At 39.6% G+C, this 15126-nt stretch overlaps 1 protein-coding gene across 1 annotated transcript in view; it reads left to right on the top strand.

Moving 5' to 3' along the window:
- Positions 1 to 15126, top strand: part of rttn (rotatin) — a 243030-nt gene that overhangs the window by 121929 nt on the left and 105975 nt on the right. The window contains exons 26-28 of the mRNA XM_073051703.1: positions 4544 to 4688; positions 8761 to 8915; positions 12007 to 12226. Coding sequence (XP_072907804.1) covers positions 4544 to 4688; positions 8761 to 8915; positions 12007 to 12226 — 520 coding nt within the window. The remainder of the gene's footprint in view (positions 1 to 4543; positions 4689 to 8760; positions 8916 to 12006; positions 12227 to 15126) is intronic.

The following is a 15126-nucleotide window of genomic DNA, read 5'->3' as shown; positions in this document are numbered from 1 at the left end:
GCTGAACCTTTGATGAATTTATTGGCAAATGTGCACTAGCATATTTTTTTTGTTGGAACAATGCTCTACTTCTCTTGTAAAAGAACCTTGACAAAGAATCTTTTCAATCTATGAACAGGGCTAGGTTACACAGCCCTTTGAGGCTGTTCTGCAGTTCAGTGAGATCATGGCTGTCAGCTCAACTCTATATCCCCACTTTCAAATGGGCATAGGAATGAAGCTGGACCATTGCATTTTGTAGGTATACACAGAAGTAGTTTAACTTGTATAATTAATATGCATGCCATAGTTGAGTAGTGAAATTTCAGGAAGAAGATGTTAGGCTCATTGACTCTCTTCACAGAGCAGTCCATCTGTTCCATTAGTCTATACTATTCCCCACTTTCTTTATGCAGGTACCAATAATTTCTGTTTTCGTCACCCAGAAACTCAGATCCTAACTGATATGGGTAAGAGAAAGAAGCTTATTCCCTCAAAACTCCTTAACCTTTTGCTCAATCTGTGTCTTCTGTCTCTTGTGCAATCTTTTGTTTAGTTACCCCAAGGAGAATGACTCCAGCATCTGCATTATACCATTGCAGCTGAAATCCTTGATCAAGGATCAACTTTACTCACCATATACATTTTCATGTATTAGGAATTTGCTGCAATTTAAGTGCCGGGTCAGATTGAAATGATCAGGATGTTGGGGTTGGAGGCAAGGGACAATCTCGCTGATCCATGGGGTTTGCTCATCTCTCTGCTGGACTGGGGCTCTGGGCTGAAACTAGTGAACTTCTGCATCAGCTACAGTAATGCCTGGCTTTGTGAACTTCACTTCTGAATACTGTTTGCTTGCTTTTACTGTTTGCACAATTTGGTTTTTTTTCTATTGCTCTCTGCACACTGGGTGCTTGACGGTCTTGTTTTTTTTGTGTTCTATTGGGTTTCTTTGTTGTACGGCTGCTTGTAAGGAGACAAATCTCAAGACTAGAGGGTATATGTACTTTGATTATAAATATACTTTGAACCTTGACGTGTTGGTGTTACATGCAACAAAAATAATTCAATAATTATAAAGAATAAAGAATTATATTAAAGTAAGTTAGAGGTTAAAGTACAAATGTGGAACAAACTGCAGGAATACATAAATACCTTCATGTGTTTACAATGCAGACAGCATTATAAAAAGTAGTTTAAAGTGTTTACAGTGTATTGCAGCGACTGAGGTAATAGAGAAGGGGTGTGGGTCTATCTAGAGCGGCTGATCAGATTAACTGCCTAGGGGAAGAAAGTTTTAAGATGGCGTGAAGTCTGTTTTAATAGCTGTTCAGAAGGTTTTTTTTTTTGGAAAAGGCAGTTTGCAGGATGGGGAGCATTCCAGGAAACTTCTAATGCACTTTCAAGGAACTTCATTTTCTTCCTAAAGGTGATCGGAATTGGATGCAGCACTCCAGTTGTAGCATAAAAAGTATTTTGAATACTTTTGAATAAATTCTGCAGTTTTGAACTTTATGAATGTACGATCTCATATGCATTATTATCCACCCTCTCAACCTGAGCTTCCACTTTCAAGGATTAATACGGTCAGTTGTGGAGAGCGCCCTCTTCTTTGTGGTGGCGTGTTGGGGAGGAAGCATTAAGAAGAGGGACGCCTCACGTCTTAATAAGCTGGTAAGGAAGGCGGGCTCTGTCGTGGGCAAAGTACTGGAGAGTTTAACATTGGTAGCTGAGCGAAGGGCGCTGAGTAGGCTACGGTCAATTATGGATAACTCTGAACATCCTCTACATAGCACCATCCAGAGACAGAGAAGCAGTTTCAGCGACAGGTTACTATCGATACAATGCTCCTCAGACAGGATGAAGAGGTCAATACTCCCCAATGCCATTAGGCTTTACAATTCTACCGCCAGGACTTAAGAACTTTTTAAAAGCTATTATTAATGCTTTTTGAGATAGTGATTTAGATGCATATCATATTTTTTACTGAGTTAAGTATTGTATGTAATTAGTTTTGCTACAACAAGTGTATGGGACATTGGAAAAAAGTTGAATTTCCCCATGGGGATGAATAAAGTATCTATCTATCTATCTATCTTTGCACCCTTTTTAGAATCAGGACTATGATGATGGTTTATGATGGACAAGTCCTGATGAAGGGTCTTGGCCGAAATATCACTCTTTATTCCTTTTCATGGATGCTGCCTGATCTGCTAAGTTCCTCCAGCATTTTGTGTGTGTTACCTTAAATTTAATCTTTTTTATCTGTCCATTCAGCCAGACTGTCTGTCTCCTTGCAGTAATCGAAAAAGCAACTGAGTTGCTGATTCTGGTAATCTGAAACCAAAACAGTAAATTGTGATGAATATTATGTTTCCTTGCTGTTTTTGCTTTACTGTATATCATACTTCAAAGTTTTGTGTCATCTGCACTTCTGAAAGTGTTCCATACGCCTTAGTGTCATTAACCAGTGTGTCAAGTGGGACGTTATCAAACTCCTGACAATCAATACCTACCTTCAGTAACTTTCTCTTACGCCTCATTAATAAATTAAATCCGGTCAGTCTAACACAATTTGCATTTTAGAAATCCACTTCTATCACCTTAAACTACTTCAAATGCTTATTAATATGTTTTCCTGATTATTTCCTGACTCACTTTTTTTCAATTTTATTTTTTATTATTATTATTATTATTATTATTACTTTTGCATTTGCAGTTTGTCATCTTTTCCACATTGGTTGTTTGCTAGTCATTTTATGTAGTTTTTCATTGATTCTTTTTTTTCCATTCTGTCTGCAAAACAAATAGATCTCGGGGTAGTATATGATGACATATATGTATTTTGATAACTAACTTTGAAGTTAAATTGACCATCCTTAATTATCCTTCAGTTCCAGTTTCAGTGAGGGTTTTCCAGCTCTCTGACACCTTCAAGGAAGACTGGAAGATCATGGAAACCCTGTGAAATCTCAAATCGCAAACCCATCTTTCTGTCCAACCTACAATTGAACATAGAATAGTAGAACGCAGAAAGAGGTTCTTCGGCCCATGATTAATTAATCATAATTAAGAAACTAATAAGCTAATCTGTTCTGTCTATACCTACCGAATGTTGAAAGGACTAGATAGGGTGGATGTGGAGAAGATGTTTCCCATGGTGGGGGTATCCAGAACTAGCGTGCACAGCCTCAAAATTGATGGGTGACCTCTTAGAACAGAAGTAAGGAGGAATTTTTTTTAGCTAGAGAGTAGTGAATCTGTGGAATGCTCTGCCACACATTGTGGTGGGGGCCAAGTCCTGGGTATATTTAAGGCAGAAATTGATAGTTTCCTGATCAGTCAGGGCTTCAAAGAATATGGCAAGAAGGCAGGTGTATGGGGTTGAATGGGATCCGGGATCAACCATGATGGAATAGCAGAGCACTTGATGGACTGAATGCTCTAATTCTGCTCCTATGTCTTATGGTCTAAGTCCATATCGAGCTGTTCTCTGAATATTCATGTGCCTGTCTTAAACACTTACGTTGTATTTGCTTCCACTATCAACCATGACAATCTTTATAACCTAGAGTGCATCTTTTCTGGAAATGGTGAATTATTTTTATCTGTGATAGCCTTTCTTGTATTACCAGCTTGTTAAGATCATTCCCCCTATTAGCTCTAGTGCTTCTCTTTTGGGTTTTGGCAGCATCTTCTTCCCTGACAAAGATAACTACAAGGTACTCACTCAGTGTTCTAACTTCATCTTTTGACTCTGTAGTTACCTTCAAATTCCCTAATTAGCCCAACTCCTTGTATTATCTAGTTACAATACCCATTCGTGTTATACACCATTCTTTCCCTTAGTATTTAATTTTCCTTTTCACTTCTCTATATACTCCCCCCATATGTTGTTCTTAAATATTTTATCTTTTGCCCTTAACCTATGACCTCACCAAACCTCAGTGGAAGAAGACTGCAATATCTACTTATTAGAGGTCAGATATTTTTCCGTTGAGTTTTACCTGCCAGTAGTATTTGGTTCCATTTTACCTTAAGCAATTTTTTTTCTCATTCCACTGTAGTTAGCCCTCTTCCATTTTAGGTGTATTTAAAACTTAACTTGCATATCTCCATTTTCCACATAATGAGTCGGAAACACTCCTCTTCAAGTGTTGTTACTGTTCCCTTCACGCTGCCTTCCACTGTCTGCTCCTCACTCACACACACACACTTTACTCATTAGCCAAGTATTGTTTGATCAATATCAGAGTAATTTATAATGCTACAGATCATGTATGCATCTGAAACTTTTTGTAGGATTGTTGTCTTCAGTGAAATGCATAACTAAAGGACCATAGGTTACACTGACAGTATAAAAAAACTCTCTGAAGGATTGGAATTCTATTTTTTTTTAATGATTTAAGCTTGAGGTTTATTTTAGCCTCTTAATTTTCTTAGGACAAAAGCTGACATTTCAAAAATAATACAAAATTGCATGTATTGAAAATTAAACTCTTGCTTTGTTCCATTAGCTGTCTTGGTTTGAAATGTCATACAATTGTTATTAATTATGTTCCAGATTTTTACAAGTTCTTCCAGCCTGTGCTGAAGATGAGAAGCTTTTGGCTGATGTTGTTGTTTTCCTAACCAAAACCTTGATAGCCCAAAGAGATGCTCCAAATGCCAAATATCTAAGCTCACTCCTGGATCTCCTGGTTAAACAGGTATGATTAATTTTTTTAAAAATGGGATAATATCTGAATTTAGGAAGAAATAAATAAAAATATAAATTGTTTACAATAGCCTTTGGTTGCAAACAAAGTGGCCCAGTTTTACTCACTGGGGCTTTCTAAAGATTCAACAGCAAACTTTATCAGTGAAATAATTTCTGTTTCTTTAAAAAAGAGTTTATTGTGCACTGATTTTAGACACAAGCATTCTGCTTATGCTGGAAATCCAGAGTAACATACAAGGGACTCAGCAGATCAGGCAGCATGTATAGATAGGAATAGAAGATCAATATTTCAGGCCAAGACCCTTTATCAGGATTGACTTGACTAAAGGTCTTGGCCTGAAAAGTTGACTGTTTATTCTTCTCCATAGATGCTGCTTGACCTGCTTAGATCCTCCAGTAATTTTTGTGTATTGCAAAAATTATAGGAATGTGTTCAACCAGCCAGACTGAGCAGGTTCTCATTGACTATTATTTGTTGCCTCTTAATTTCTTCAGGTCAGAATGTTAGGCAAAAGTTAATATTGGGTTCCTATCAGTTCTTCTTTCTCACTGACCAAGTGCAGGTTTTAGCTTAATTAGCTGCAGACAAGAGACAATCTGCAGATGCTGGAAATCCAAGCAACATGTACAAAATGCTGGAGGAACTCAGCAGGCCAGGTGGCATCTTTGGAAAAGAGGACAGTTGATGTTTCAGGACAAGGCCCTTCAGCAGACTCTTGATTACGGTACTTGTTACCCTTCAGATTTACTGTAACACCATCTTAATATACATTTGATTTGTTATGCACAGAAATTCTTGAAAAGGTCTGAGCAAACTCTTTTTGTCTCCCACTTTTAACAGTTTACAATCCTTTAGTTAGTGTTATTCCACTTTTGGTTTATCCTAGTGTTTCTAGAATTTATAAATTCTCTGCCATTTGGGTTCAGGCCAATTTTTTTTTTGGTATGACATGTCATACTTTATTGACCCTCTCCACTCCATTCGCTAAAAGCGGAACTTCCCTGTGACCAAACAGTTTAATTCCCATTCCTGTTCTAACATGTTGGTCCATGGCCTTCCCTTGTGCCACAAAAAAGGCCACCCTCGGTGGAGGAGCAACACCTTATTATGTCTGGGTAGTTTCTTACCTAATGGCACGAATATTGATTTCGCCTTCTGTCACATAAATAAATAAATTCCCTTCTCCTCTCCTCTTCTGCTATTCCCCCATCCTGGCTGCTTGCCTCTTCTCACCTGCCTGCCACCTCTCCCTGGCCCCCCTACTTCCCTTTTCCTCATTTCCTATCAGATTTCTTCCTCTCCAGCTTTTTAACTTTCCCACATATCACTTTCTAGCTAGCCTCCTTGCCCTGCCCCCACTTTTTTATTCTGGCATCTTCTCCCTTCCTTTCCAGTCATGAAGAAGGGTCTCAGTCCGAAATGTAGACCTATGTTCACTTCCATGATGCAGCCTGACCTGCTGAGTTCCTCCAGCATTTTGTGTTTTACAGAATATTTGTGTTTTTGATTTATTATTTTTATTTTCTGTACCTTGCATTTCATTCCAATCTCTGCCTTAAAATAATTAAGATTTTAAGAGTCTTTGATATTTTAATCTACATGTTTCATAAGCTAAGGTAATATTTAACAATCTTTTGCCTTGTAAATAGCTTGAAAGCCTTGACACTCGATCAGCTTGTCTTTCAAAAAGCAAACTTTGTTTATTATCAGTTTTACACATTACTTTATCTTCTGTTTAACACTATTTAAAGTTCATAATCTTACAATTCTTGAAATTGACTTTGGCATGGTTAGCATAATCAGTTTACAGTGCCAGTGATCATTGATAAGGGTTTGATTCCTGGCACTGTCTGAAAGCAGTGTGTACGTTTTTCCTGTGACTGCATGGGTTTCCTCCAAGTGCTCTTGTTTCCTCCTACATTTCAAAGATCTACAGATAGTGTAAGTGAGCTGTGGGCTTGCCATGTGGGCACTAGAGTTGTGGCAACACTTGCGACTGCCTCCCAGCACAATCCATGCTAATTTGATTTGTTGCAAACGATACATTTCAGTTTATGTTTTGATATACATGTGATAAATAAAGCTGATCTTTTAATATTTTTCTTTTCTTAAATGTCTTTTAGGTGCACTTTCTGAAGCATTGTGCCTGACAGTCATTTTTTCGCAGCCATTTCATTACACTGTAGTTACAGATATTTATGATGTTGAATTTTTAGCTTAATATTAGTCAGTAATGATCTGTATAACACACCCTATAATCACAAAATAACCAGTCATTTCTTCACCTATCAAGGCATATTAACACAATAACAGCCTTTATTTCACAATGGAACATAGAGTACAGAGAAGGTGCAAAATAATTTGCAAGATTAGTATGAGATCGCATACCGTGTTATTATCAGTAATTCTGAACTATTTTGAGCTCTTCCTATAGAAGTGAGAAAGCTGAGCCTTTAGAAATTATCAAAGGGCAGGTAGAAAGCAGATAGCAAAGAAATTAGAAAGAATAACATGTTTTTCCAGCACAATGCAAATGAAAAATAAATGTCTAATCACAGGACAATTTATCATTACTAATTAACGTACCAGTTGGTACATATTTGGACTGTGGGAAGAAACCAAAGCACTCGGGAAAACCCACACATTTATAGGGCGAACCTACAAATTCCTTACAAGCAGTGGCAGGAAATGAACCCGGGTCGCTTGCACTGTAAAGTGTTGTGCTAACCACTATGCTTCTGGCAGTATTTTGTGTCCTTATTCTAGGTGATCAGAGCAGACTTATAGAAAACTCTGGAAATTAATTTTCCTAAGCACATCACCCCTACTGGGGCATAGGCAGCAGACCGTAGCCCGCTAGAGTCCTCTGTCCTGGGCCAAAGGTTGATCAGCCTTGTCACTTGAACTTTCCCCACAGGACTTCATACGTCATCGAAGTGAAGAGCCTTCCTTCCCCGGGGATGAGGTCTTTGGAGTTTCTGTTGGCATTTCTGTAGCTCTGGGTTTTTACGGGATGAGTTTGTTCTTCCCATGCCCAACCCTCCTCCTTTCGCAGCCTGACTTGGGATGTCCATGGTGGAGTTCTGGAAGTTAATTAGTGTTGAAAATTGCTGGCATCACCACAGTACTTTACACCTGATGTTAGGATGTTATTAATGCCAGATGTACGGTTATATTTCATTTACCCAGTTGTTTCATTTTAAGCTAATTTTTTTACGTTTCCATTTCTCATTAAGTATGAATTCTATGCATGTTTGGAACAGCAAGAGTTGCCTAGAAAATTAGAATCAGGTTTATTTCCACTGCCATATATCGTGGTTTGTTTTGTGGCAGCAGTACATAATAAAATACCATAAACACATAGTGTAAATAGAGAATAAAATATTGATCTAATACATACTTCTCTCAGATGATGGTGAGTTTGTGAAATTAAATATTCATGTATTCTCTGAAGGATGAATTGAATAATGAATCGTATTCTGTTTGAAAGAACGAATAGGAATGAGCCAAAGGGCACCATGTTAGCTGGCGTTTAGCATGATGCTATTACAGCTCTGGGCATCGAAGTTCAGAATTTAATTCTGACACCATCTCTAAGGAGTTTGTATGTTCTTTCTGTAAATGTGTGGGTTTCCTCCGGATGCTCTGGTTACCTCCCACAGTCAAAGACGTACTGGTTAGTAATTGGTCAGAGTAAATTGTCCTGTGATTAGCCTAGTGTTAAATAGATGGGTTTCTGGGTGGTGCAACTTGCTGGGCCAGAATAACCTATTCTGGGCTGTATCTCTTAAGTAAATTGGAAAAAAAGTTATATTTTTTTATGAGCTGGTCAAAAAAAATGTCAGAAATGCAAATGTCGAAAACTCCCTCCTGCTTTTTGAAGGTTTTATGATTCTGCTACCAAGTTCTGTATTTAAATTATTAACATTATGACAGAGCTGCTGGTATGAATAGATAGTGCAAATATACATCAATAATCATCATCCAAATTGTCAGGTTGTAAGTTTAAAGAAATTTAACACTTGACTCACTCTTTGTTGGTATTTTGTTGATGTGATAGGAAAGCAGTTCACTGCTGAATTTACTGGTGCAGACCGAATCACCAGCTCAAGGTGAAATGGATGAAGTTGATAGTCTTGTAAGACAGAAGTTACAGAAGGAGTTGACAGGATTCTTCAATGCAATATTACGATCCCTCACCTCTGTTACAGACAGGTAAAGACGGCTGAGCTTGATACTTTTTGTTCTCTAGCAGTTTAACTTACTGTGCTGAAGAGTTTAGCAAGTCAGAGATCATCTGTTGATGAATAAACAGTTGATGTTTTTGGCCAAGACCTTCATCAGGACTGGAAGGATAGGGGAAGAGGCCAAATTAAGAAGGTGAAGGTTAGGGAAGGAGAATAAGCTGGCAGATAGTGGGTGAGACCAGCTGAGGGGGAAGGTGGTTGGGTGGGTGTGGGATTGGAGATGAAGTGAGAAGCTGGAAGACGAAAGGGGGAAATGGTAAAGGGCTGAAGAAGGAGGAATCTGATAGGAGAGGAGAGTGAACCATGGGAGAAAGGGAAGAAGGAGGGGCATCAGAGGGAGGTGATGGTCAGGTGAGGAAAAGAGAAAGGGAGCCAGAATCGGGGATAGAAAAAGAGAGGAGGAGGGAGACAAATTACTGGAAGTTGGAGAAATCAGTATTTATGCCATTGGTTGGAGGCTACACCAACCTGACTGTGCCCTCTTGGTAGCAGTAATAGAAGTTATGTACCGCCATGCCGGAATGGGAATGGGGTCATATTTAAATGGGTGGCCACCAGGAAATCCCACCTTTTTGTGGTAGAAGGAGCAAAAGATCCTGTCCCAGCAATGTAGGGGAGGCCATAGAGCACATAAGCCTGATAAACTCTCAATTGGCCTCACCTGGAAGAATTATTTTGGGGCCCTGAATGGTGGTGAGTAAGGAGGTGTAAGGGCATCTATAACACTTGTCCTGTCTGCAGAGATAGGTGCCAGGAATGAGATCAATGAAGACAAGGGAGAAGGGAGTAACAAAGAAGAGGATCCCTTTCCACCACCATCAATGATGCCCTCACTTACATCTCCATTTCCTGCACATCTGCCCTCACCCTATCCTCCCACAGCAATAACAGGGATACAGTTCCCTTTGCCCTTACCTACTACTCCACACTCAGTGGGGAGGGACAAATAGGCAAGTGAGTCACATAAAGAGCGATCACTGTGGAAAGTGGAAAGTCGGGGGGGGGGGGGGGAGGCAAAGATGTGCTTTAGTGGTAGGATCCTGTTGTAGATGGCAAAAGATACAGAAAATGATGTGCTGAATATGGAGACTCGTGAGGTGGTACAGTAAGTAAGGACAGGGGAGCTCTAACCCTGCAATAACATTGGAGAGTTGCGGTGAGGGCAGATGTGTGGGGAATGGAGGAGATGTGGGTGAGAGCTGCATCAGTGGAAGAAGAAGGGAAACCCTGTTCTTTGAAAAAGGTGGATATCTCAGATGAAAGCCTGATCCTGAGAACAGATGCAGCAGGGATGGGGAAACTGAGAAAAGGGAATAGCTTTTTTACAAGTGACAGGGTGAGGAGAAGTATAGTCAAAGTAGCTGTGAGAGTCAGTAGGCTTGTAAAAGATATCAGTAGTTAGTGTGTCTCCAGAGAGATGAGATGAACAAGTAAACTTGAAGGCAGGGTGGAAGCTGGAGGCAAAATTGATGAAGTTAAAGAATTCAGCATGAGTGCAGAAAGCACCAATGCAGTCGTCAGTGGAGCAGAGAACGAGTTGGGGAATGTTACCTCGGAACACGGACTGTTCCATGTAACCTGTGAAAAGGCAGATGTAGCTGGGGCCCATGTGAGTGTCCATGGCTCCTCTTACTTTCTCCAAACTTGGGGTATGGAGAAAATGAGAAGATCCAAAATTCAAGTTACTGAAGGTTTTGACACTTGTTTTAAATTTGGGTTCATGCATTTTCTGAATAAAAACTGACAGTTCCCCTAATTTGAGCTGTTGTAATCTGCTATTGGACGTTTTGTGGTATCCAATGTTAGAAAGTAAACTAATCTGTGTTCTGTATCTGCTGCAATCACAATAAAGCAGATCTGGTTTTTTTTTGGAGGAAAGAGCTGTGGATAAATACAAGTCCAAGATAATTTTCTTTCTGTTTTAATTAAGTTGATTTAAATGCATCTTGTTGCAACCTGCTGCTTTTAAGTCTTGAAGTGAATAAGTCTTGTGAACAGAGCATACAGTTCTTTAACATTTTAAGAGCTGGCATTGTTAGTGAAGTCCCCCCACTAGGCTCGTTGCCGGCCTTGCTAACAGCCACAGTACTCAGCGGTGAGAAGGCCACCTTTCTTTAACAATAGGCGTCTGGAGTTGGTATGATTTGGGGTACAACCAAGCAGGAATGTCGTCATGTTCGATTAAAGAAACCTTGATTTGAGCGAATGCTGCATAAATACTGCCTTTACATGATTGTTGGTCAGCAAGAAATAAGAAATTGTACATGGCATAAAATTACAAAGAAAGTATATTTACAAATTTCAGCTTTATCAAACAGTTCATAAGAAAGAGAAAAGGGAAAAAATAAATAAAGGCGCCCATTCCAGTTAACCTACTTCAAATGTGCACATAAAATTGGAGTTCATATTGGTGTTTTTAACTCTCACGCTGGACCCATGGCTTGCATGAAAGCACACACTGTGTCCCAAACGTCGCTCAAAATCTATCTTGAAGAAATGGGTACTCTCTCAGGAGTATTGGCCCTTTGCCTTGGAGCCATTCATCTGTACAAAGCACCTTGTGCAACAGGGACGCTCCTTCCCACGGCATCCTCAGCCATCTTCCTTCCTGTCCTCTGCAGCTCCTGCCAAAATAAACTTGTGAACCACACTGTCTGTCATAAATCTCCTTCCGCCCCGCTGTCTCGAACTTTCTCCCATTTCCACCATCCTGATTGGCTGACACAACATTCCTCAGTTGAATATCATATTGTATTGTTTAAAATTATGACAGGCATAGATAAGGTGGATGGCAACAGTCTTTTTTTCCCAGTTTAGAAGAGTCCAAAAATAGGGAGCAAAGGTTTAGGGTGAGAAGGAAAGTTTTTAAAAGGATGGAGGCACAACTTTTTCACGCAGAGGGTGGTGAGAGTAAGGAAAGAGTTGCCAGAGGGAATTTTTGAGGCGGGTGTAAGAGCATCATATAAAAAGCATGTAGAAAGGTACTTTACTCTTTTTAAGCTTGTTTCACTAAAAATGTTTAAGTAATTAAAGTTAATTTTTTCTGTGCTTCATTTCAGGAAGTGCCTGTTTTTGGCTGGTCCTTTCAGAACCCAGTTGTCAGTCAAACTCTTGCAGTGCTTACGGATTACAGATGCTCCAAATTTCTATGGGCTTCCTTCATTAGAGCGGGCACTACGTGGAATGGTCCACGTCCTGGCTCTTCCTGGATGGAGTCTGCATTCAGCCATTGTGGAATCCTACTCACTTTGTACTAAATATCTGACTGGCCTTCTGGAGGTATGCATTCAAATACTTGGCATAATCTGTGAAATGATTAAATTTTAAATGAGATTTAAACTTGGAACAGGTACACATAGCAGCTGTAGGAAAAAAATAAAGGAACATTTCAGCAAACATAAAAAAAACAATATCTCTATAGACACTGGAACTACTCTGTAGGCTGGAATTCTACATCTGGAATACTGTGTTCCGTTCTGGTTGCTTCATTATATTGTAGGAGTGACGTGGAGTATGCTGCCTGGATCAGAGGGCATGTTTTTTAACGATAGATTGAGCAAGCTAGGTCTTTCTCTTTGGAGAGCAGAACAATGAGAGGTGTACTGATAGAAGTGTAGAAGATGAACAGAGGTATTGATCAAGTGGATGGCTAGAGACCTTTTCCCAAGGGGTATCACAGAACATGGAACATAAAAATCCACAGCACATTACAGGCCCCTTGGCCCACAATGTTATGCAAGCCATATAACCTACTCTAGAAACTGCCTAGAATTTCTCCACCGCATAGCCCTCTAGTTTTCTAAGCTCCATGTAGCTATCTAGAGTATCTTAGACCCTATTTAAGGTGCTTGAAGGAAAGAAGATTGGGGTTGTCAGAGGTAACCAGAGAGTGTGGTGGGTGTGTGGAACACTCTACCAGGGGTGCTGGATTTGGACTTGGTTCTGAGAGTTGACCCAGGTTAAGTGGAACAATCGTCAGTAGGCACTGTCAAGAAAACATTGATCATTGGTTTCATGTAGTTTAGAAGAGATTTGCAAAAGGTCAGATTTGAATGGAATGAGGACATACAGTGTATATCGTTAGCAAATTAGAAATGAAGCTTGGCAGGCAAAACTAATAAGCTAACAAGAGACCTTTAATATGGAGACATTTCAGCTAGAGTGTAAATATGTACATTCTCATGAATTTTCTCCTTCATTTCACATTCTTACAGATACTATAGAACATAGAACAATACAGCACAGTACAGCAAAGCACAGGCCCTTTGGCTCATAAAGTTTTCCAAATCCTTTAACCTACTCCAAGATCAATCTAACCCTTCCCTCCTACATAGCCATCCATTTTTCTATCATCCAGGTGCCTACTAAGAGTTTCTTAAATGTTCAATGTGACTGCCTCTAACACCATCCCTAGCAGGGTGTTCAATGCACCAACCACTCTAAAACAAAATTTAACTCTAACATCGCGCTCTACTTTCTTCCAATCATCTTAAAATAATGCCCCTTCTTATTAGCCATGTCTGCTCTGGGAAAAGTCTCTGGCTATCCACTCACTCTATGCCTCTTGTACACTTCAATCAATTCACCTGTCGTCCTCCACTTCAAAGAGAAAAATCCTACCTCTCTCAGCCTCTCCTTATAAGATGTACTTTCTAATCCAGACAACATCCTGGTAAATCTTCTCTAATATTTCCACATCATGTCTATAATGAAGCAATCAGAACTATAATATTCCGAGTGTGGTCTAACCAGGGTTTTATAGAGCTGCCACATTACTATGTGGCTCTTGAAACTTTTCTGCTGGGTCTGAAGTAATCACGTTTACCTCAGTCAACCAAAGGCAGTGCTGTTGCATTGCAGGCAAATTTCGTTACCAATGTAAATTTTCATCAAGAGAAGATGTTCTGAAAATGGTTCAAAAAACATGTGATATAGAGGGTGTAAGTTGGTAGCGAACAGTTTGCTGTGATTGGGTGCAAGGAAGTTGTGATGAACCTTCATAAATCACTCAGTTCAGCCACAACTGAAATATTGTGTACAGTTATGGACATTACACTTTAAAGAAGATGTGGAGATTTGGAGAGGGTGCAGAAGAAATTTATTCCAGGAATGAGATACTTTGGCTATGTAGATATCCTGGAGAAACTAGGGCTACTTTCTTTGAAATAGAGGAGGTTGCAAAGAGTTAAGGCATAGGTGCAGAATTAGGCCATTTGACTCATTGAGTCTGCTCTGCCATTTCATCATGGCTGATCCATTTTTCCTCTCAGTCCTAATCTCCTACCACCCCTCCATTCTGTATCCCTGCATGCCCTGACGAATCAAGAATCTATCAGCCTCTGTCTTAAATAGATGTAAAGACTTGGCCTCTACAGCTGCCTGTGGCGACAAATTTCACAGATTCACCATTCTCTAGCCAAAGAAATACTTCCTCATCTCCATTCTAAAAGAGCACCACTCTATTTTGAGACTATGTCCTCTAGTCTTAGACTCTCCCACCATAGAAAACATCTTCACATCCACTTTATCAAGGCCTTTCACCATTTGATAAGTTTCAATTAGATCACCACTCATTCTTCTGAATTCCAGTGAATACAAGCCCAGAGCCATCAGATGCTCTACATATAAGCTGTTCAGTCCTGGAATCATTTTTGTGATCCTGCTTTGAACCCTCTTCTGTTTCAGCATATTCTTTCTATCATAAGGGGCCCAAAACTGCTGACAATACTCCAAGTGAGGCTCTCCAGTGCTTTATAAAGTTTCAACATTACATCCTTGCTTTTTTATTCTAATTCTCTTAATATGAATGCTAACATCACAGACTCAATCTGCAAATTAACCTTCACAAGGACTTTGAAGTCCATTTGTGCCTCAGTTATTTTCTTTCCATTTAGAAAACAGTCAACTCTTGGTAATTTCTTCTACCAAAGTGCATGACCATACACTTCCTGAGACTGTATTCCATCTGCCACTTTGCACATTCTCCTAATCTGTCTGTCCTTCTGAAACCTACTTCCTCAAAACTTCCTGCTCCTCCACTTACCTTTGTATCCACAAACTTTGCAACAAAGCTATCAAATCCGTCATTCAAATCATTTACATATAATGTAAAAAGCAGTAGTCTCAGCTCAGATCTCTGTGGCCACCAGACAAGGCTCACTTTATTCCCACTCTTTGCC

The sequence above is a fragment of the Hemitrygon akajei genome, chromosome 1 (genome assembly GCF_048418815.1).
Source record: "Hemitrygon akajei chromosome 1, sHemAka1.3, whole genome shotgun sequence".
Classification (NCBI taxonomy): Eukaryota; Metazoa; Chordata; class Chondrichthyes; order Myliobatiformes; family Dasyatidae; genus Hemitrygon; species Hemitrygon akajei.
This window is presented reverse-complemented; position numbering and strand designations above follow the sequence as displayed.